Below are 21,793 nucleotides of genomic sequence, written 5' to 3' on the forward strand. Positions count from 1 at the left end.
TTGTTCTGTACCAGCCTGCTACCGGCCCTGCAGATAAGGCAGGGACAAACCCTTTCACAAGAAGGCAAGAGGCTGGAACTAAGCCTGCCAAATTTATTAACATAAAAACATAAGCAGAGCAAAGAGAACAAAGAGAGCAAACATGAACCATGAAACAGGAACTATTCAAACGGTTGCCTTCAGCAAACCAGCCCTCCCATGCATTCCCCTTTTATACAGTTCAGGGCGTGGCTTCTCTCTGCCTCCTTCCAAGGTGCCCCATTGCCTTCCTCTGTTTACTCCTGATTGACTGCCTCCTGCGTCGGGCGTCCTTGAACAGGGCCAGCTGTGGGTCATCTTCATCCACGCTGTCAGGCTCACACAGCTGGGTCTGCATTGTGACCAGGTGGGAGGGGCCTGGCTGAGGGCTCTCATCAGCAAGCTCTCCAACCCCCTCAGCAACCTCTCCAACACCCCCCCTCCTCCTCTGAATCATCCGAACCCACAGGCTGACCCTGAATCACAACAGCGGGGTGGAAAGTGAAAGTGTGCAACGAAAATTAACTGGGTGTTAAAATGGCTTCTAAATCAACCAAAGCTTCTGTTACTAAAAGTGCTGGTGTTTCACCAGTTCAGCATTCTTTATTACAGGCATTGATGCCTCTTCCTGTGGCACCCGCACCTGCATTAACATTAAAAGATTTACAAGATGCTTTAAAAATACAATCTCAGCAAATAGCTGAACTTATTGAGGAGAAAAATACTGAAATAAGAGCAGACATTTTGGCTGCATTTCAGGGGCTTGCAGTTTGTATTGAGCGTCTGGATGAGCGGGTGGAAGAGGTGAATCAAAATAATTTGAGATTGGATGCTAAAATGTTGGAAGCCGAAAAGAAGATGGAAAAGATTGATGATGATGTAGTTATGATACAATACAGAGATATGGAGTTTGCTTTGAGGATTAGAGGATTGAAAGAGGACCCAAAGGAAAATTTGAAAGAGTTATTGGCACAAGCTCTCGAACCGATCTTGGAGTGTCAAGCGGAATATATTATGGGGGATATAGACAAAATATTTCGTGTCAATTCTTGGATTGCCAGACAAAGAAAATTACCTAGAGATGTGATGGTCTACTTTACAAAGAGATCGGTTAGAAATGTGATTATTCAAGCTTTTTACAATAATAAATTTAAAGTGGCTGAGCAAGAAGTTTTAATTTTGAAAGGGATTCCACCAAGAATTTTAAGGAAAAGAAAAGAATTTGCTTTTTTGGCAGATGAATTAAAGAAACGGCAGCTTCAGTTTAGATGGGAGATACCAGCAGGCTTGGTGGTGACTTATGCTGGTACAAGATATCGTCTTAATACAGTTTTGAAGGCATGAGATTTTTATTCTAATGTATTGAAGGCAGGTCCTCCACCATCTCCAGAATTTAAAGGAAGGAAGGAAGAAGGAGCGCGTCAGACTCCAATGGAGACTCCTCAAGGAGATGAAGAAGTTGTTTCACAGATGGTTAAAGAATCCCAGCAAATTTTAGAAGTTGAGCAGCCCCAGACGTTGTCAGAAGAGGTTAAGGAACAAAGAATGACACGGGCTGCAATCAGACGAATGAGACAAGAACAAGAACAACAGAAAGCTACAATCATATCTCAAGAATCTACCTAAAGTGAAGCAGTGGGAGGAGCGAGACCGAAGTGGCAGGTGCAGTTGGTTTTGCAAGATGCGCTCTGAAAGCTTCAGGTCGCAAAAGATGGCGACAAAGTTTCTAACCTGGAATGTTAATGGATTAAACTCCCCACAAAAGAGAAAGAAAGTATTTCAGTATTTGAAACAATTTCAAAATGATGTTATTTGTTTACAGGAAACGCATATTCATGCATCAGATCAAAAATATTTGATAAACTCTAGATTGGGTACACAGTTGAGCGCGTCTGCTTCAGATAAGAAAAATGGAGTAGTTATGTGAAGAAGAATTTAACAGCTAACTTAATTGAAACTGATAAACAAGGAAGATATGTTATAATTGAACTTTTAATAGAAGGCAAGAAAATACTTTTAGTTGGATTATATGCATCTAATCAACAGCAAGGAGAATTTTATAAACTTTTACATAGTAAGATAATTCAATGTGATTATAAATTGTGTATTTTGATGGGAGACTGGAATGGAGTCCTGGACACACAGAAAGACAAAAAAGGCCTTTTCAAAAGTACACCAAATCATGCTAAATTGCCTAAATCTTTTTTTGAGATGAAAGATGATTTGGAATTGAGAGATGTCTGGAGAGAACGAAATGTGGATGAAAAGGATTTTACCTTTTTTTCTGATAGACATCAATCTTTTTCCAGGATTGATTTTGTATTAACTACTAATGATTTTTTTCCAGGATTAAGAAGATTAAGATATGTCCAAGAATACTATCAGATCATAGTCCAGTATGGTTGGAATTGGATAAAGAGAGTGGAGATAGGAGGTCTTGGAGATTGAATGAAAATCTGTTTAGATATCAACAAAATGTGGATGAATGTAAAAAACAGATGAATTTTTTTAATATAAACATGCATAAGGGTACCTCTATTGAAATGGTTTGGGATGCAAGTAAAGCTTATATGAGAGGAGTGTTAATATATTTGAATAATAAATATAGGCGTAAATTGGAATATAAGTGTAAAGAGTTAGAGGAGGAAATTAAGAGGAAACAGAAGGCTCTAATTTTGAATCCATCTGACAAGAGGATGAAAGAAGCAATTACTTTGTTAAGAGGTCAGTTTAATATGTTGATGACAGATCAAGTGGCAACCAACCTACGGTATGTTAAACATAATACTTTTTGTAATGCTAATAAACAGGGTAGGTGGCTAGCTTATTTGTTAAGGAAAAAACAAAGGTCACGTATCATAGATAAAATAGAATATAAGGGAAAAGAAGTGTTTCAGCAAAATCTTATTTAAAAGGCTTTTGTTGAATTCTATTCTAAGTTATATGCTAGGGATAAAATTCAAGGTATATAGATAGATATTTACAAGAAGTGAATATCCCGGTTCTTACACAAGACCAAAGGGAAGGGATGAATCAATTGATAAATGCTGAAGAAATTATTTTAGCAATTAAACAATTAAAGGTGGGGAAATCACCAGGAACAGATGGCTTGACTGCCATTTATTATAAAGTTTTATAGCTAGAAATGGTGGAACCTTTAAAAGAATTATTTAGAACAATCCAATCTGGAGGAGAAGTGCCTCCATCGTGGAAAACAGCTTTTATATCGCTGATTCCGAAGGAAGATCAAGATCTTACCCAAACCAAAAATTATAGGCCAATATTGCTCTTAAATACTGATTACAAGATATTTGCAAAGATTTTAGCAAATACATTGATGAAGGTAATGCAGCAAAGGATCCATAGTGACCAAACAGGATTTATAAGTGGTAGACAAATGAAGAATAATGTGAGACATATTGTAGATTTATTGGAATTTTTGGAAAGAAATAACCAGGTCTCTGCAGCGCTGATTTGTTTGGACACTGAAAAAGCTTTTGATCAATTGGATTGGCAATTTTTATTTAAGGTACTGGAGAAAATGGAGTTTGGGGGTTATTTTTTACAACCTATTAGGGTGATATATCAGAAGCAAACAGCTCAAATAATAATCAATGGCAGTTTGACAGAAGCATGTAATATTGAAAAGGGTACAAGACAGGGGTGTCCATTGTCACCTTTGTTTTTTGTTTTAACATTGGAAATATTATTGATTAAGATACATGACTCAAATAAAATTAAGGGAATTAAAATAAAAGATCAAGATTCTAGATTGAGAGCGTTTGCGGATGACTTGGTTATTACATTAAGTCAACCGACTTACTCGGTTGTAGATCTGATGGACATAATATTGTTATATGGAAAAGTTTCTGGATTTAAGATAAATATGCAAAAAACTAAAATATTGTCTAAAAATATGACATGGAACAAAAGATTGTCCTAGAAAAATTAACAGGATTTGAAATAGTTAAAAAGACTAAATATTTGGGGGTATATCTTTCAGCTTCAAATGTGAAATTATATAAAAATAATTATGAACTGTTATGGTGGAAAATAAAAAAAAAGTTAGATAGTTGGAAAAAAATACAATTGTCTTTTCTTTATTGGGAAGAATTGCAGCAGTGAAAATGAATGTTTTGCCAAAATTTTTATTTTTGTTTCAAATGATACCTATACTTAAAAAAGATTCAAATTTGGAGGAATGGCAGAGAGGTATTAACAAATTTGTTTGGGCAGGGAAGAGACCGAGAGTTAAACTTAAGATAATGCAAGATGCACGTGAAAGAGGTGGTCTTAAAATGCCCAATCTTAAATTATACTATGAAGCTGCGGTATTATCATCAATTAGTAATTGGTTCAATTCAACACAAGAGAGATTATTGAATATTGAAGGATACGATTTGTTATATGGTTGGCATGCTTATTTATTGTATGATAAAAAAGTGGATAATGTTTTTAAGACACATATATTAAGATATGCCCTGTTGCGAGTGTGGAAAAAATATCGTTATAAGTTGAACTTTAAAATTTTAATTTGGCAATACCTAAACATGCGATAGAAAATATAAATGTGGGATTTAAGCATGATGTGACTACATATAAAGAAATTCTTAAATTGGAAAGAAATGTCTGGCAATTAAAGCTATTTAATATTTTAAAAGAAGAAAAGATAGTACAAACTTGGTTTCAGTATGGGCAGTTACAAGCTAGATGGAAACAAGATCAGAAAATTGGTATTTCTATAGTAGATGAAAATTTGGTTAAACAAATTAGAGATCAAAGTCCTGCACATATAAGAAGGATATATAATGCATTGATAGAATTAGATTCAGAAACAGAACTTGTTAAAGATTGTATGATAAAATGGGCCCAGAATATTCAAGAACCAATAACGATGGATACTTGGGAAACAATATGGGTCAGAAATGTAAAATTTACACAGGCACAAAATTTAAGAGAGAATTTTTATAAGATGTTTTATAGATGGCATTTAGATCCTAAGAAATTGGCATCTATGTATTCAAATTATCAGCCTAAATGTTGGAGGTGTGGTTGTGATGATGCAACGTATTATCATATATGGTGGACTTGTAAAAAAGTAAAAGCTTTTTGGATTAAAATTTGGTGGAATATGCAGAAGATATTTAAGAAAAAGATAATTTTTTCTCCACAATTATTTTTGCTGGGTATTACTATTGACTCTACTGCTATAGAAACTAAATTGATGCTGAATTTAATAACGGCAGCAAGACGTTTGGTTGCGCAACATTGGAAGAAGGAGGATTTGCCTACTATAGAAGAATGGACTTTAAAAGTTTCGAACCTGGCAGAAATGGCGAAAATCTCAGCATATTTAAAAGACCATTCGCAACAAAGATATATTTTGGAATGGAGAAGATGGATTGATTATATCCAGAATAAATATGGGACCAAAAAGTTTCATTTAGCATTTGAATGAGTATTAGATTTAGAAGATTTGTTATTATTTAGTTATTTTTAAGGAGAGTTAAAGTGTGATAGGACTTAAAGTGTTATTATAGTTAGTTTGCATATTATAGTTTAAGATTGTTAGGGTTAATACCCTGTATTTGCTCTGGGAAGTCAGGGGGGAGGGAGAGGGAGGGGGAATTGGGTGTGGGTGGGGGGGATGGGTTTTTATGTTTTTTATGTTTAAAATGTATCTGTAAAACTCTTTAATAAAAAAAAGAAAAAGACTCCATTGGCGGTGTTCTGTACCAGCCTGCTACCGGCCCTGCAGAAAAGGCAGGGACAACCCCTTTTACAAGAAGGCAAGAGGCTGGAACTAAGCCTACCAAATTTATGGATACAAAAGCAAACAAGACACGAACCATGAAACAGGAGCTATTCAAGCGGTTGCCTTCAGCAAACCAGCCCTCCCACGCATTCCCCTTTTATACAGTTCAGGGCGTGGCTTCTCTCTGCCTCCTTCCGAGGTGCCCCATTGCCTTCCTCTGTTTACTCCTGATTGACTGCCTCCTGCGTCGGGCGTCCTTGAACAGGGCCAGCTGTGGGTCATCTTCATCCACGCTGTCAGGCTCACACAGCTGGGTCTCCGTCGTGACCAGGTGGGAGGGGCCTGGCTGAGGGCTCTCATCAGCAAGCTCTCCAACCCCCTCAGCAAGCTCTTCAACACCCCCCTCCTCCTTTGAGTCGTCCGACCCAACTGCCGAACCCACAGGCTGACCCTGAATCACAACAGGCAGGGACATGAAAGGAGCCCCCACAGGCATCTTTCAACCTGGAAGCACCTTAAACGGTGCCTCTGACACAAACAGGATGAGACTTCACTATTCAATTAATCCATTTTCTCAGTTCTCACAATACAATGCCACATAAATTAACCAAAGAAATATATAGCTAAGTCATCAAATTAAAACATTAAAGAAACCTCCCACCCTCAGGTTAAAACCAACCACTGTTTAGCACGTGTTCTAGGAACCTAGCTCTTGAAGTTCTGCTTTGGAAAATTAGAACTTTTCCACTAATTTCCTGATAAAAATGTTATTCCTGATTCTCCCAACATCCAAAAATACACAGATATCATAAAAAATAAATGACTTATTTTTAGGCTTATTCTTGGGTAATGTTTATAGAATTACAGCCAAAGTTAGTACTCACTTTTGAATGGTTTCATATATTCGAAAAGTAGTATTTCTGTTTTGTCGTTAGTTTTGTTTTAGTTTAGTACTACTATTCAGATTTTTCCTAAGGAAGGGATGAGTACCAAATGTTATTTTAAAAAGGCAGCATTCTCTTCCATATATATTACCCCACTGTTTTAGCTCTTATCAAACAAAACTAAGAACTTAAGAATTGTTTTCAATCTGACAGATCATATCCATTGTCAGAATCCATTTATATCATATTCATAAATGGAATGTTTCAAACATTATCCCATGGATTCTGTCATCTCCCGAAGAGAAGAGGATAGATGTGTATTGAACCGGCAATAGGCATTTCAAAGGAAAGGAGAAGCCTTTTGAACTGGGGAAACAAAAGGGGGGGTTAGCATCTGGGTTTTGTCAGCAATAAACAAAAGGGTCCTAACTTCCTCTTTCCCACGAGATGGATGATACGAGAGGAAGGATGGGGGGGGACTGACCAAATGGGGATTAAGGGGGGTTAAACCGGGAACTCTTTATAAGGGTTTACATCGTGGAAATATTAAGCCCTGTCTCATTTCCTACAACCGAGCACGTCATAGTAAAGATTTCTTTTGGACTAAAATCCTGACTCCAAGAGTTTTTGTCTTCCTAAGACGTGGTTTGGGGTGGGTCCTGACATCCATGCTTGTTTGGAAAAACATCCCACTGACTTTGATCAGCTAGACTCCAAGGTCTAAGACTGCAGACTCATGTATCCCTTCAAGATTTCCCAGAACTACCCTGCAGGTTAATTCCTCCCAAGTATTTTTGCAAAATATTGTAACTTGTCCCAGCTTGCTTACTGTTGTTCTATTATTACATTTTGTATTTATGACAACTTATGCTTTCTCTTAATTAGAATTATTGTGATCATCATTGTTTACCTTCCATATGACAACAGATGAATTCACCACCTCTTTTCTGTGATCCCCTTAATCCTAAATCATCACTGTGTTATCATAGAATTCACACAAATATTTTACTTCTCAGCATGCAAAGAGTTATCTACTGTAAATGGTTAACAATCCTGAAAAACAATAGACTCTTTTTTGTTTTTAAACTTTAAACAAATCTAGGGATACACAAAGACTGGGATAAAGAAATGAAATATTTCAGAGGACAAATATGGAAAAATCAATTACAAAATATAATGAAAAGAATGAATGGATTGGGAAAAAATTAATAACTAGAAGTTACTGAACTGATTTTAATTCAACCAGCCTGTCTAAAGCACTAAATTTTGCAGTTCCCTGAAATTTTGCTGGAGTTTCACACAGATATACACTCATGTTCCCAAAAGGCTAAACAAAAGTTCTCTCTCTTCCTCTCTGTCTCTCCCCCTCCTCCCTCCCTCCCGTTTCTAGAGTTTTACCTGAGTTTGGGTCAGTCCAAGTTGTGCAGCCAATTTTGCCCTCTCTGGCAATGCCAGATACTGTGCCTTTTGGAATCGTGTTTGCAGAGCAGCCAGCTGGTAGCTGGAGTAAATTGTGCGGGGCTTTCGGATTTTTTTGGGTTTTCCATTGACTATCTGCACTTCAGATTCTTCCTTCACTGAAACTGGAGAATTGAGACAAATGAAATACACTGGGGGGAAAAACCCAAATAGCAGAGAGAAATGTTGCAATGATGTTCAAAAACAAAGTACTGCTGGTTTCTAAACCTTTGCTTTTATAAAATAACATAGTCTGTTCCATTTGTAGAACACATGCTTTGTTTCAGCAGAAGAATACAAATTCACAGTCACTCAACTGCTGGAGATGAGAATGAATCTATTGTCTTTATTAATTCCCAACAATACAACACAGAACAATCTGAGCAGGTGCTGAGCAAATATATTCAGAATAAGCCTCCCTCAGCTCAGTAGAATTTACTCATAGGTAACTTGTATCAAAGGGCAGCTATATGTAGTTTGTATGAAGATTGTTTGAATCAATCAATCCACCTATTTGTACTTCAGAAATTAATTCAATCACTTGCTTGTTGGCATAAAAAAGTTAAACTCCTAAAGTTCAGAGGCTTTCTACCATTCAATTTACTGGAGAATTAGAAGGTGGAATTCCATTAAAAGAAAGATTTTTGGAAATTGATTAAACTTTTATTTGGTCTCTCCTTTTGCTTGATATCTGTCCCCCACGACTGCTTTTTATTACTTTTCCACTGAATTTTTCTTGTTAGCCTCTCCTTTCTCCCCTTCCTTACCCCTTTTAGTTTTCATTTTTTGTTCCCCTGATATTTTTAACAGGATCAAGAAATAGTTCAACATAGGAGACCATTGCAGGATTCAGCCTAGGTGCTTTATTCCATCTCAAACTTTCTGCCTCACAAATGGACTTCTCCGTTCTTCCATTTTGACCTAGCTTCTTTTTAAAAAACAGAATTTGTTATTTCTCTGTCTCACTAGATCCTTGATGTGTTTTTTTCCTCCTTTGCAGGCAACATTGGCCAGTTAAATCAGAAGAGTTGGAACCACACAACCCCGGCATACACCCTTCCTGAAATGTTTGTGGGGAATGAGGGCATGAGTTGTAGGCCTCAGACAGTTGTAGCTAGAATCTACATGCCAGTTCTGTTTAAAGATAGCATTCTTTTTTATCTTTACCATTTTCACAGTTGTGTATTTTGTCTTTCAGTTTTACAACTTTTATGCTACTTCTTTCCCTGTTTTTTAATTCATAAAAATAAACAGGTGCCTTCAAACATATCAAATTGTGGACAATAGTGTCAAGAGTTTAAGCAGAAAATGAGCAAATTTTGCACACATCACAGGTCTGTGTGTGGGAGAAAAACAAGCTACTAAAAATATCACATTTGGTGAAATAGTGTTTTGGGGGGTGGGGGGGAAGGGACCTTTCTTTTTAAGGGGAAGGGGAAAATAGATTTTTTGCCTCAGGAAAAAAGTCTCAAACTTAGCACTGATATTTTTTTCTCTAAGAAAAGTTCCAATCTTCCCTTCCTTAAACAAAAGATGGAATGTCAGGTACTGTTGCAACAGTAGCATTTGCACTTTGCAAATTAAAAAATAATCCATGAACTAGCACACAAAAATTGAAAAAAAATGTGCAGACATTTTCTTGCCCAGGAACATGGAAGAAATAATTCAAGGGAAGGGGGAGAAAGGCTGATTTGATTCTTTTTTTACCCTTATCCTGGACGGGAGCAAAACACAAATCTTGATCCACAATGGATCAGTAATCAGTTCTTCAGAGAATCTCCACTCATTAAGGAAAAAGGTTGTAGAGCCCATGACTTTCTATTGCTGAATTTCATAGCCCTGCAAAATCAAGCTTACAATTGTAAGAGTTGTTTCATGGCAAAATCTGAATTGGGCAAGAAAAAAATGAGGACCAAGATAGAAAATATATTTCAATTATCCCTCAATTGTCTTTTATAGGTGGATGGTGAAGTGTGTGTGTGTATATATATAAATGTTTATATGTATATGTATATTGTCCTAACACTGTCACAGAAATCATTTGAGCTCTCTAAAGTTGATGGATATTTTTACTGATGGGACAATTGATTTTTTCCAAACATTACAGAAATAGTCACAAAGCACAAAACTCTAAAGGAAGACTAGGGGAAGAGAGGACATAATTCCATCCAAGGGTTCAATTGTTAGCATTGGAACACCAGAAAGGTTTGGATGTCTTGTATGTAATAATAGAAAGGGACATTGTGTCTAATTCATTTCTTTCTACTAACTAAGACAATACTTTCTGGCAAGGCAAAATCTCTTACACACCTTTTAAAATATTTTCAACAGAATGGGGGAGAATAAATCCCACATTCCAAGAGATTCCAAGGTATTTAATCTCCCTGAACCCCAAATAGGGACAATCAACCTCTCAAACTCACATACTCTGGACTTTGATTCAAAAACTTCCTTACCTGTTTCTTGGCTAGGCAACTGCTGATCCCGGAAAGATCCATATTGCCTATACGAGGTGCAATAAAGATAATCAGATTTAGGGGAATATGTCCCAGCAGCCCCAATCCCATTGAAGTTAAATTGAGGTTGGTATCCATAGTGGTTCAAAGGTTGAGTATAAGGTTGACTGGTATAATATACATGTTGAGTAAGTGGGGTGCTGTAGCATTCCAGATCTGTAATAGGTGATTCAGGAAGCATAGGGGAGTCCTTGGTGGCTGCATGGCAACTGAGTGAGCTGGAAATGTCAGTCAAAATGCTGGTAATCTTTTTATCAAAGGATCCACTCATGATGAGAAGGGCCCACTAATGGAAGGTCCACCAAATGACCCAGGAAACCAAAGAACAAATGTGTGCAAGGCTTGCAACTAACTTGGGCAAATCCTCTCCACCACCACCTGTTGAGTAGGCTTACTCAGCCATGGCTCCAGTAATTGTTGCTGCTGCTGCTCTTGCTGCTACTACTGCTGCTGTTCTCCAGGGAAAATGTGTAAGAAATCCTACCCAGCCAGCTTGCTTAAACCCTTTAATTAGGGAGCAGAGAAGGGTGGATGCTACATTCCAATTGGCTCCAGAAATATTCCCTTCCAGGCAAAACATATTCTTCCCCTCCCTCTGTCTCTTTCTATCTCTCTATACTTTTTTTTAATAGAATGGGTTAGAAACTAAATTCACTCCCCCACCAGCCCCCACAAGCACATATTTCTTCTGCTGCTGCTGAGAACCTGGAACTCCTCAAAGGGAGCTAGATGCTAGAAGTAGGGGATTCTCTTGATCTCCCCTCCCTATTTGGGGAAAAGGATTAGCTGGATCGCAGTGGGAAGTATATATTGAAACAGAGAGAGAAATGGGGAGATTCAGTTGAGGGTGTGCTATGAAGCATATTTTGTTCTAAATTAAGGTACTGTACATTAATCTGCATCTACATTAATGTGGATTTCAGATTTAGGAACTGACAAATATTTTCTAGTTGTGGGTGGCCTACTTCCAGAAGACCAGTGGGAGTTTCTAAAATTACACACACACACACACACACACAAAAAACAGATAGAGCATTTTCTTAAAAAAAACCCATGTAAAATAGTTGCTTCTTATTTGAATTCAGTATTACTGCATGTTCTTTGGCATCTCCTTAACACTTGAATTGTGGAACAACTTCATCTGGGAAGCACTTTATAGTTCTTCATTAGCTCCCACCCCAACAAAAGCAAATAGATTAAAGAGTTAAAATTATCTATCAGTACTTTCTATTGAGAGCAATGGAATGTAATTTAGTTGTTCACTAGGTTCTGTGGGACTTCCATCATAGTTAACTTTTTAAATTGGTTCTTGCAAAACATCTTACCTCATCTCTTAATCACCTCCTGAGAGAGACCACAGTTTTATGGATAAGGAACAAAATCAAGAGGTAACACACTCAGGGTATTCATAGCTGAGATTGGATCTGATTTGATTTCCATGTATTTGTGACCATTGCATCACCCTGGCATAATACAAATGAAAGTTCCTTTATAAATCTTATAAAAATAGATAAAATATAAGATAGATATACAGTAAGTTAGATATAAGATATAAGAGTTTGAGCTATGTGAGCAACTTTTCATATACAGCTTTTTGTGTCTCTCTGTAGTTCTGGATAGGATGAGAAAAAGTCCAGTAAAGTTTCATCCAAATTCAAAACTTAACAAAAGTCTGGATCTGAAGAATGTTCCCATTCAACTTTTAAGACCAAGTATATTTTTTTAACATGAATCTTTCAAATAAGTAGACATTATATATTTCCTAAGAGGACATGCTGGATCTCACAACTACATTTCACTACGAAAACATGAAAGAAGCAATGGTGGGAAGTCCTTGGCTTTCTAAAATACAATCTCAAATGCCTGGCTTCCTACAGACTTATGTTTTTTTCTAGAAATAGAGAGACATGAAGTCTAACTGAACAGCCTAACCCCAAACCCCCATGCTGAACAGGGATTGATAACCAGTCAAATCAGTACCCATCTTGCAGAATTGATGTCAATGCTATTTGGAATTTAATCCTGGTACAAAGAGCATCTTCTGGGGGAAGAACCCCAGCAAAGGGTTAAATTTGCCCTCCCCTACATGCTGCCATGTAAATCTTACACCCTCAGTCCTCACAGGTACCTTTGAAATTATGCCTGTGTGATTTGTCCTTGAAGAACCAAACAGCATGAGAATCATGTAACCCACCTGAAAATGTGGAAATATAAACACCTCATTTACTTTTTCCACCCGCCCACTCAAATTTGGTGACCATGGAACATGATGTTCCCACTTTATTCCTAACACCCAGATCACCCCTTGTAATATCTTAGATGTAAAATGTGTTCCTTGATCACTATCAATTACATTCACTACACCATATCTTGGTATAATGTGTTCCAATAGGATCCTAATTACTGTATTGGCTGTGGCTACAACTGTAGGAAAAGCTTCCACCCATCCTGTGAGATGATCAACCATGAACAATAAATACTTCATTCGGCCAATAGTTCAGTATAAGTTCAGTATAAGCAATCTGCATATGTTCAAATGGTCTTAGGGCAGGAGGTCTGCCTCCTAACCCTGATTTCCTCAGTGTCTGCTTGTTTACTTTCTTACAGACTAAACATCATTCACTTACTTGTTTTGCAATTGTATAAACCCCCTTACACCCATACTTTTTCAAAAACACATCTACCAAAGCTTGAGCTTCCTAATGAGATCCCTCATGGAGTGTTTTAATTACCTCCTGTGTTAGGGGTTTATTTAGCATTTGTCTTCCATCAGGTAACACCCATTTCCCTGTCTCTTGTTTGTTCGCCCCTATTTCCAACAAAACTTGTTCTTCGTTTTCACTGAAGATGGGTAAAATGTCCCCTTTTAGCACTGGAGTTACCAACATCAAGGTTTCTTGATCCTGGTATCCAGCTTCCTTAGCTTCTTGATCAGCTAAATTGTTACCTATAGCTTCAAAGGTTGTCCCCTTCTGGTGTCCATTTACATGCACTACAGCTATATGTTTAGGCAGCTGTAATGCCTGCATTACTTCTTTAACTAATTCCTCATGCACCAGATTCTTTCCTTTTGAATTCATCAATCCTGTCAAGCCCCGCCGGTCCGCCGCCCGCTCGGGCCTCGACACTGCCACCGGCAAGTCCCAAAACCGGCTGTGATGGGCGTGGCTTCGCCCGAACACCGCGGAGCGCGCCGCGGCTCCGCCGAACAGCTGGCCGGCGCCCAGCTGACCGGCGCGCTCCCTCCGGATCGGCGGCAGTCCCCTTGTCAAGCCCCAGAACCTACCGAGATGGGCGTGGCGTCGCCCGAACGCCGTGAGGCGCGCCAAGGCTCCGCCGACCAGCTGGACGCCGATGGGATGGGCGTGGCGTCGCCCGAACACCGCGGAGCGCGCCGTGGCTCCGCCGAACAGCTGGCCAGCGCCCGGTTGATCAGTGCACCCCCTCCGGACCGTCAGCTCCGTCGGGTCCCGGGCGTTCGGTCGATGGGCGTGGCCTCGCCCGAATCCTGCAGGACGCGTCGCAGCCCCGCCGCACAGCTGGCCGGCGCCCAGCTGATCGGCGCATCTGTCTCACCTCGGCGGCAGGACTCTGGGCCGCAGGAGGTGTCCGGGCAGGAACAGACTGGGGGCAACGCGGGACCGAACGGACAGACAGGGCCGCCCCAGCAAAACGTGGAGGGGTGTGTGGCTATGCCCGTGTTGCCACCCTCATTCCCTGAGCGCCTAGAAGGACTGGGGGGGAGCTCGCTTCCACAATGCCGGCACGGACTGGGGCGCACGAGGGAGGCTTACCGGGAAGGGGGCTTGGCGGGCCGCAGCGGTGCACACGGTGGGTGGTGGCTATGCAAGGTGATGGGTGGGGCATTTATGGGGAGGCGGGCGGATGCCGGTTTGCTTTGAAGGGGTGGGGTCAGGGCGTGGTAACCTGATAAAAGAGCGTTGAGGCTGGATGCCTCAACGCTGACTTTACCGCGGTTTGCTTTGGAGAAGAAACAAACCTTGTTACCCGTTCCTTTTGAAGTGCTTTTGTTTCCTGGCAGAGGACGTCGTGACAAATCCCCTTTCTAACCAGATCTTCCCAAAGGTGTGAACCACTCCACAGGCATATTTTGAATCAGTGTAAATAGTGCCAGATTTGTCTTTTAGCAATTTTAAAGCTTGTCCAAGAGCATACAGCTCACAAGTTTATGCAGACCAGGTTTTAGGTAAACTTCCAGACTCTACTACAGTTTTATCATACCCATCTGCAATTGCATATCCATTATGATGCTTTCCTTCCACCACCCGAGAAGAACCATCTATAAACCAGTGTAAGCCTTCCTCAAGTGGGGAATCACGCAAATCACTCCTCACTTTAGTTTGCAGGTCTATCACATCCATACAGAAATGTTCTAGTTCTACATTTGTATCCCTTTTCCCTGCTAAAAATTGTGCGGGGTTCAAACTGGAGTCTGTAGTCAAAACTAAATATTTTTGTAAAAATCTTTAATAAAAAAAAAACTAAATCAGTTTTTTCTAATTTTGCTGTTACATCAGCCATAGAGTATTATGCAGTGCATATTGTGCTGCCACCATGTGGTTGTTTGGGAAACTACAACATTTATGTTAATTTGTTCAGCCAACCCCTCCCATTTGTGACGTACTTCCTCCTTCTCCTAAAACTCCGTTCTTTCACTTCCACCATACATGCGGACAGGAGGATCATTACTGTCTTTTGACTATTCTGACTCTGACTGTTGTTTAATGATGTATCCCCTTGCTGAGACCCCTGTGCCTGGCCTGTATAAGCAGATAGTATCACTGTTAACAGCATTTGCCAGATAGCAGAACTCATGAAATTACCTTTTAATCATCCAAAGGACCTTTATTTGCATGCAGAGAAGATTACAGCAGACAAGGTGTGGTAGATGATGAAATGGACGGTATTTCAAGGTCAAAAGACAGTAATGTTCCTAGCATGAGAGACTGCACGTAGAGACCACCGCATGTGAGATGGTGGCAGGAAGTGATAGAATGTTCAGGGTAAGAAGGAGGAAGTACGTCACAAATGGGAGGGGTTGGCTGAACAAATTAACATAAATGTTGTAGTATCCCAAACAACCACATGGTGGCAGCACAATATGCACTGCATAATACTCTATGGCTGATGTAACAGCACATAAGGCATGGCAGTTTGCTGCACACGGCCACTTTGTAACCTTTATATGACCTCTATCTCTACATCTCACTCTTTTCTTTTTTGTTAGACAAGGTATTGTAAAAAGGGTTAATGAAAGGGTCATAATCAGGAGAGGAACATCCTTGCAATTGCTTATACAGGGCATATACCTGACCCTGAGGCAGTGTGGGAGGGGGTTTAGGGCGAAAAGCTGTGAAACATATATTGCAAAAGGAAGGAAGACACTGAACAAAACAGCACCCACCAATCAAAATAGCACAAATAATGACTAAATAATGTAGGACATTTCCCAATAAACCTGTGGGTAGCCAAGCCCAAAGGCTTTCCCACCAAGATCCTAAAGTATTAATTTTCAAATCAGAGGCCAAATTGTGTAAAATATTGAGCTGGTTCTGGATGGTTCGTGATTCATCTGAGATGTTGAAACAACACATTCCTTCAAAACTTTCACAACCCAAATGCTGACGCAGAAGCAAATAATCAATAGCAGAGCGATTTTGTAAAATAGCCTTTCGCAAAGCTTGCAGCTTGTGGTTGATTGCTGAAATTGTTGTAGAAAGAAGAGACTCACGCCAGCTCCTCAAGAAAAGAAAGGTTTAATGCACAGGTTCAGAAGGCTTAAACAAAGCAAAAGGTCTGAACCCCGAAGGGCTCATGAACAGACATATTTATACACCTCTAATTCTTAGTTATACATTGTTATACATTGTTATACATTGTTACTTATGTGGTTAATATTCTACACATTCTTATCTGAAGACAGTTTACAGAAGAAAATTACTTGCAGTACGTGTAGTTTCACAGACAGGATATGGTTAACCCAATCAACATCTGCATTAAGGACAAGACTATGTTTGCTTAAACAAGGACTTTAGTACATTACTCTTTAAGACAGTTGCCGGGAAATACATGTAGTTACGCTAACAGGATTATGGGTTCCTTGATCAGCGTCTGTTCTAAGGACAAGAATACATTTGTTTCACAATTATTTTAGTACATTTCCTCTTTATTCCACCCTTTTGAGACTTATCTCAACTTGTGATGATGAGTCTCAACAGAGGTCTTCTTTGGTTTGTAATCTTTCATATTCCCACATTGCCATTACCTGTGCAGTAGCTTTTCTTTCAGTAAGTAAAGCTAAGCTATTGGAAATAGTTCTTATAAAAATAGGCAAGATACAAGGAATCAACACACATCCTGCAGCTATCAGTCCTATGAGAGCTACGATTGCTTGTAACCCTGGAAGTTTGGGAAACCATCCACTGAAAATCTCTTGGAAATTAAAACCCTTCCAGGTTTGATCTGCATTGTGTGTCAATTGTCTTATTTCAGTGGTTAATTGTTTGATTACCTGTCCAGTTTCATCAATTTGAAGACAACAATTTGAAAGATTAAATTTTCCACACACTCCACCTTCTTTTGCCAATAGGTAATCTAAAGCCAATCGGTTTTGATAGACTGCTGTTCGGAGTTTATCAGTAGTTACAGCTAACAAGTTTAAGGCTTTATCTAGGCGTTGCCCTGCCAGATCCACAACAGCCTGCAGCCTAATTATATGGTTTATCATATAGATTGGTGTTCTGTAACCATAGGTGCCATCCTCCGCCCAGGTTGCTTGGCCATACACACAAACTATCCTCTCTGAATTCCAAAAATCCCCCATTTTCTCATAATAATTGGATTCTCTACAAGGGAAATTAGAGAAGGCTGTGTCCACCTCTCTTTTTCTTCAATTTCCCATTTGATCATAGACTGGCACACCAAGCACCTGTCGCGACCGTATTGGCAAAAGAAAGAATGAGGGCTTTATCCAACCTAATACACATGATCCTGACCAATTCTTAGGTAATACCTCATAAGCAAAAGTGCCACAAATCCAGTACATGTCACTGGGGCTACCCATTCCTCTTCCTTGTTGGAATTCAGATAGGGCATGATAGTCATATCAAACTTTAAAGGTTCAGAGGCATTTCCCAAAGATGTCCATACCTTATACTGTTCATCCCAATCCCCCAAACAGATAAGATCTCCCACTGGCTGATCCCCTTTGCGTGTAAAGCAATTTCGACCAACCAGATTTGTTGTGAGAGTCCACACTGTGCCATATACATGCATTCTTTGAGTGATGTTACCTGCCCTTGTCATGTTGTTATATATTTCCGGGTTAGCTTCCATCGCCTCTCATGGCCACTGTTCCCCCATATTTGTTCCTCCACATACAAAACAATTCTTTACAGTCAGGGCTTTTGCTATTTCCTCTGCTAACAACAGAAATAAATTGGTTGCTTTCATAGAAACCTCGAATTGATCTTTTGAATGCTCCATTTGGGCCAAGGTGTCGTATAGGGTTAGGGTTAGGGTTAGGGTTAGGGTTAGGGTTAGGGTTAGGGTTAGGGATTTTTGTTCCCCATCATAGAGCAAAATCCCTAGGGATTTTTGTTCCCCATCATAGAGCAACTGCTTTACAACTGTGATGAAGGACTTTGGATCCTCCCCTTTCCCATCAATTCCTATGGCATACGCATATCAGTCAGGCATCTCTCGGCTGACTTCTAGTACTACTCGATTGCTGTAAGCCACTCGGTGAACATTAGTCAAATATTTACATCGTTGATATCCTCCCCCAGTATATTCACACACACATTCCCTTTCTGTATACATAGCCCACATACTTACAGGTTTCAGGATTGGCTGGTTTCCTGGCTTGACAAGCATCCTTAGCAATTCTATCAAACACCTGTGTGTACTGACAGAGATGTGGTAAACTGTAATTCCAATATTCAGGATTAAAACTAAGTGGAGGATTTCCATCACAATCTCCAGTGCCTACAAGATATCATCGAACGATCTGAGGTGCTTCCTCTGGCTTACTCCAAAGTCCATAATTATGAATACAAACATTGTCACATGTGGTAGTAACACAATACACCCATAACAGAAGCAAACTTTTCTCCATTCTTCTCCCGTGCGTAGAAAGTCAGCTTCCGGAGTGACTTAGCAGGGGTCTTCACTACTGTGTGTAGAAGAACCTATTGCCGGTAAGGTTCCAGCAGAGTAGCCTTTCAGCGAATAAAGCTTCTTAAATAAGTCCAGCTACACAAACAAATCATATTTCACTTTCGTTTAAACGTTAACTTTGTGGGAGCCACTGGATCTTTAGACACCACCCATTCAGGTTCAGCTGCTGCTTTGACCCTTGTGCAGTGGATCCATGATTTGGATTCTGCAATCTTGACAGCAAGAGGAGAGGACATAATAACAACATACGGTCCTTTCCATCTGCCTTCTAGCTGTTCCCGCTTCCAATGTTTCACCCAGACTCTGTCTCCAGGTTTGAAGGGATAACATTTTGTTACTATTCTAGGAGGGGTTTGTTCCAGCACATAACCTCGAAACTTTTCAACCTGTTTATTTAGTTCTTGTACCATCTCCATGTTCCACACTCCCCCCTTATGCCCCACTTCTGGCCATCCTGACAGGTTTTGTTTTAACAGAGTGGGAGGACGGCTAAACATCAATTCAAACAGGGACAATCTGTATTGTCTTCGCGGCGCACATCTCACAGAATATATTGCTAAGGGCAAAGCATCAGGCCACTTAGAATAGCTCTCAGCACATATCTTAGTAATTTTCTCCTTTAAAGTGCGATTCATTCGTTCCACCTTTAAAGTGCAGTTCTTTCGTTCCACCTTAACCCCCGCCTGCTGCGTCAACTCTCACAATGCAACATTGTATCTACATACAGATTGAAAGCTTTCTCGAAATTGAGTACAACCATAGCTTGTGCTGCTGTAAGAGCAAGCTTAATGTTCTTGAAAGCTCTTCTTTGTTCTCCTCCCCACTGAAAATATTCAAAGTCTCCCCACTTTGTAGCTATATAAAACTGAACTGCCAATAATGCAAATTTAGGTATCCAGATCCTGCAGAAACTAGCCAACCCCAAAAAGCCTTGCAGTTGCCTTCTGTTTTCTGGTTCAGCAATAGCTAGAATCACTTCTGCAGAGCGCTTCCCCTATAATATTTGGGATCATCTCTGTCATCATCATAGTCTTCTAGAAATTCTTTCAAACGTTTAGCTTCTTTTGCCATTTCCCATCTTCTTTCTCCTTCCTTCTCAGCTTCTTTTTCATATTCTCTAGCTTTCTTCTGTTCTCTGATTTCCCAGTTTTTAAGACGCTCTTGATAAGCTGCTTCCTTTTCCCGTAGTTTCCTTTCTAGTTTCCTCCGTTCATAGGCATCTTCTTTTTGGACACCCGATCGGCATAACCCACTGCAGCCCAGAACTCCTGAGCTCAAGCAATCCGCCAGCCTCAGCCTCAGTAGCTGGATTACAGGCTCGCGCCATCGCGCCCAGCTATTTACGACTGACCTTCCCTCTCCTGTATCTCCCATCAATGTCATTTTATGGCCCCCTCTATTCATAGTTACCAAAGGCTCAGGGGGGAGCCTCTTCTAAGCCCAGTCCCCGTCAATCTGTCCAACTTGTCCCTGCCAATCCAATCCCTTCTATCTCACGTTCACTCTCCATTCTTCCTCTACCTCCTCGGCTCCCTCGGAATCCTCTACCTCTCAAGGGAAATCCAGTCTGTACTGTGCCTATAGACCTTCCTCTTCCAAAACCTATCCTTCCTCTTCAGCCTCGTCCTCTCATCCCTCATTTCAGACATTCCATCTGCCAATGACCTTCTTCCCTACAATACACACACTGGTCTGACCCAAGCGATGTCTTCCTTTGGAAAGCTACCGCCAACAATTCCGTTTTCTTCTGCATTCGTGCTTCCCTCTCTCTCTCTTCTCCACCTCATCTCTGTTGACATACACTTTCCTTGCCACTTCTAACAATTCACTGGTATCCTTTCCCAGAGCTCCTTCCAACCTTTGTAACTTCTTCCTAATATCGCCATAACTTTGTGCTATAAATCTCTCATTCAACATTCATACATTGTCTACGTGTCTCAGATCTATCTGCGTATACAGCTCATAAACCTCTATCAGCCATTGCAAAAAAACTCTCCGGGCCTTCATCTGCTCCCTGCATTACCAAAGACGGCTCAGACATATTGACAGGAGGTTTTCCTGCCTTCAAAAGCGCCTCTCTCTTTCCTGTTCATGATTATGTTCATGTCGGTCTTTGTCTTACACTCTTTCTCTGCTATTGAATGACCCAGATCTGAAATAGCCTTGGCAATCAGATTCAGGAGAACTTCACCTTGAACTGTGATTCCTTGAATCTTGTCGATCAGAAGAGGTGCTACAGCTGGCAGCCCCTCATTTCAGCTGATCGATTCTGGACTTCCGCTCGCCAGCAATCTCAAGGCATCTCCTGTCTCTGTTGCTGGAACTGCTGCGCAGGATCTTCTTAACTGCAGCCTGGTCATCTCCGCTGCGATGTGCAGAATCATTAGAGGGTGATCGGAGTCTACTTGAAGAATGGCTCCTGTTGCTACCAAGGCTGCTGCTCCGCTTCTGCTCCGCAGGACGGAGGTGAGAAGTTTCTTTGACCCCACCTCCATGGTTTCACCTCACACGTGGTGGCTAGTTCTATGGGGCTCCTCAGAAGTCCTTTCTAGAACCATTTCCCCACACTCTGGAACGTCTTCTTCTGACCAGTTGCTAAACGTCATGTCTTTCCTCTTGGGAACTGCTTCTGCTACTGCAGATTTCTCGGGCGCTGCTTCCACCACTTCTTTCGCAGTTACGGATTGTATCCTGGGACCTTTTTTTTCCTTCTTCTGATGGGGGCCACTGTCTTCCTCAGAAACCTCAGAATCTCTCTTGGATCTCTTGCACTTCTTTTCACTTTCTTGGGAGAAAACACTTGATATCAGACACATTTGTTTCAGATTTTTTTCCAGGTCCTTAAATTTCTCTGACACAACCCCCAGCTTCTTTCCCTTAGATCTAGCAATACTAAGGCGAACAATTTCAGCCTGACATTGCAATAAATCATCTGCCTTTTCTTCTACTGCATTCCGCCACGG

The 21,793-nt window shown here is 40.4% G+C and overlaps 1 protein-coding gene across 1 annotated transcript in view; it reads right to left on the reverse strand.

Annotated features, from left to right (window-relative positions):
* Window positions 1–10,902, reverse strand: part of LOC310648269 (homeobox protein DLX-3-like) — a gene marked incomplete at both ends in the record, with an annotated part of 44,787 nt that extends 33,885 nt beyond the window's left edge. The window contains 2 exons of the mRNA XM_083376021.1: window positions 8,056–8,240; window positions 10,572–10,902. Of these exons, the coding sequence (XP_083232147.1) occupies window positions 8,056–8,240; window positions 10,572–10,902 (516 nt within the window). The remainder of the gene's footprint in view (window positions 1–8,055; window positions 8,241–10,571) is intronic.
* Window positions 10,903–21,793: the final 10,891 nt, after the last annotated feature.

This window comes from Vipera ursinii, assembly GCF_947247035.1.
Source record: "Vipera ursinii genome assembly, chromosome: W".
Classification (NCBI taxonomy): Eukaryota; Metazoa; Chordata; class Lepidosauria; order Squamata; family Viperidae; genus Vipera; species Vipera ursinii.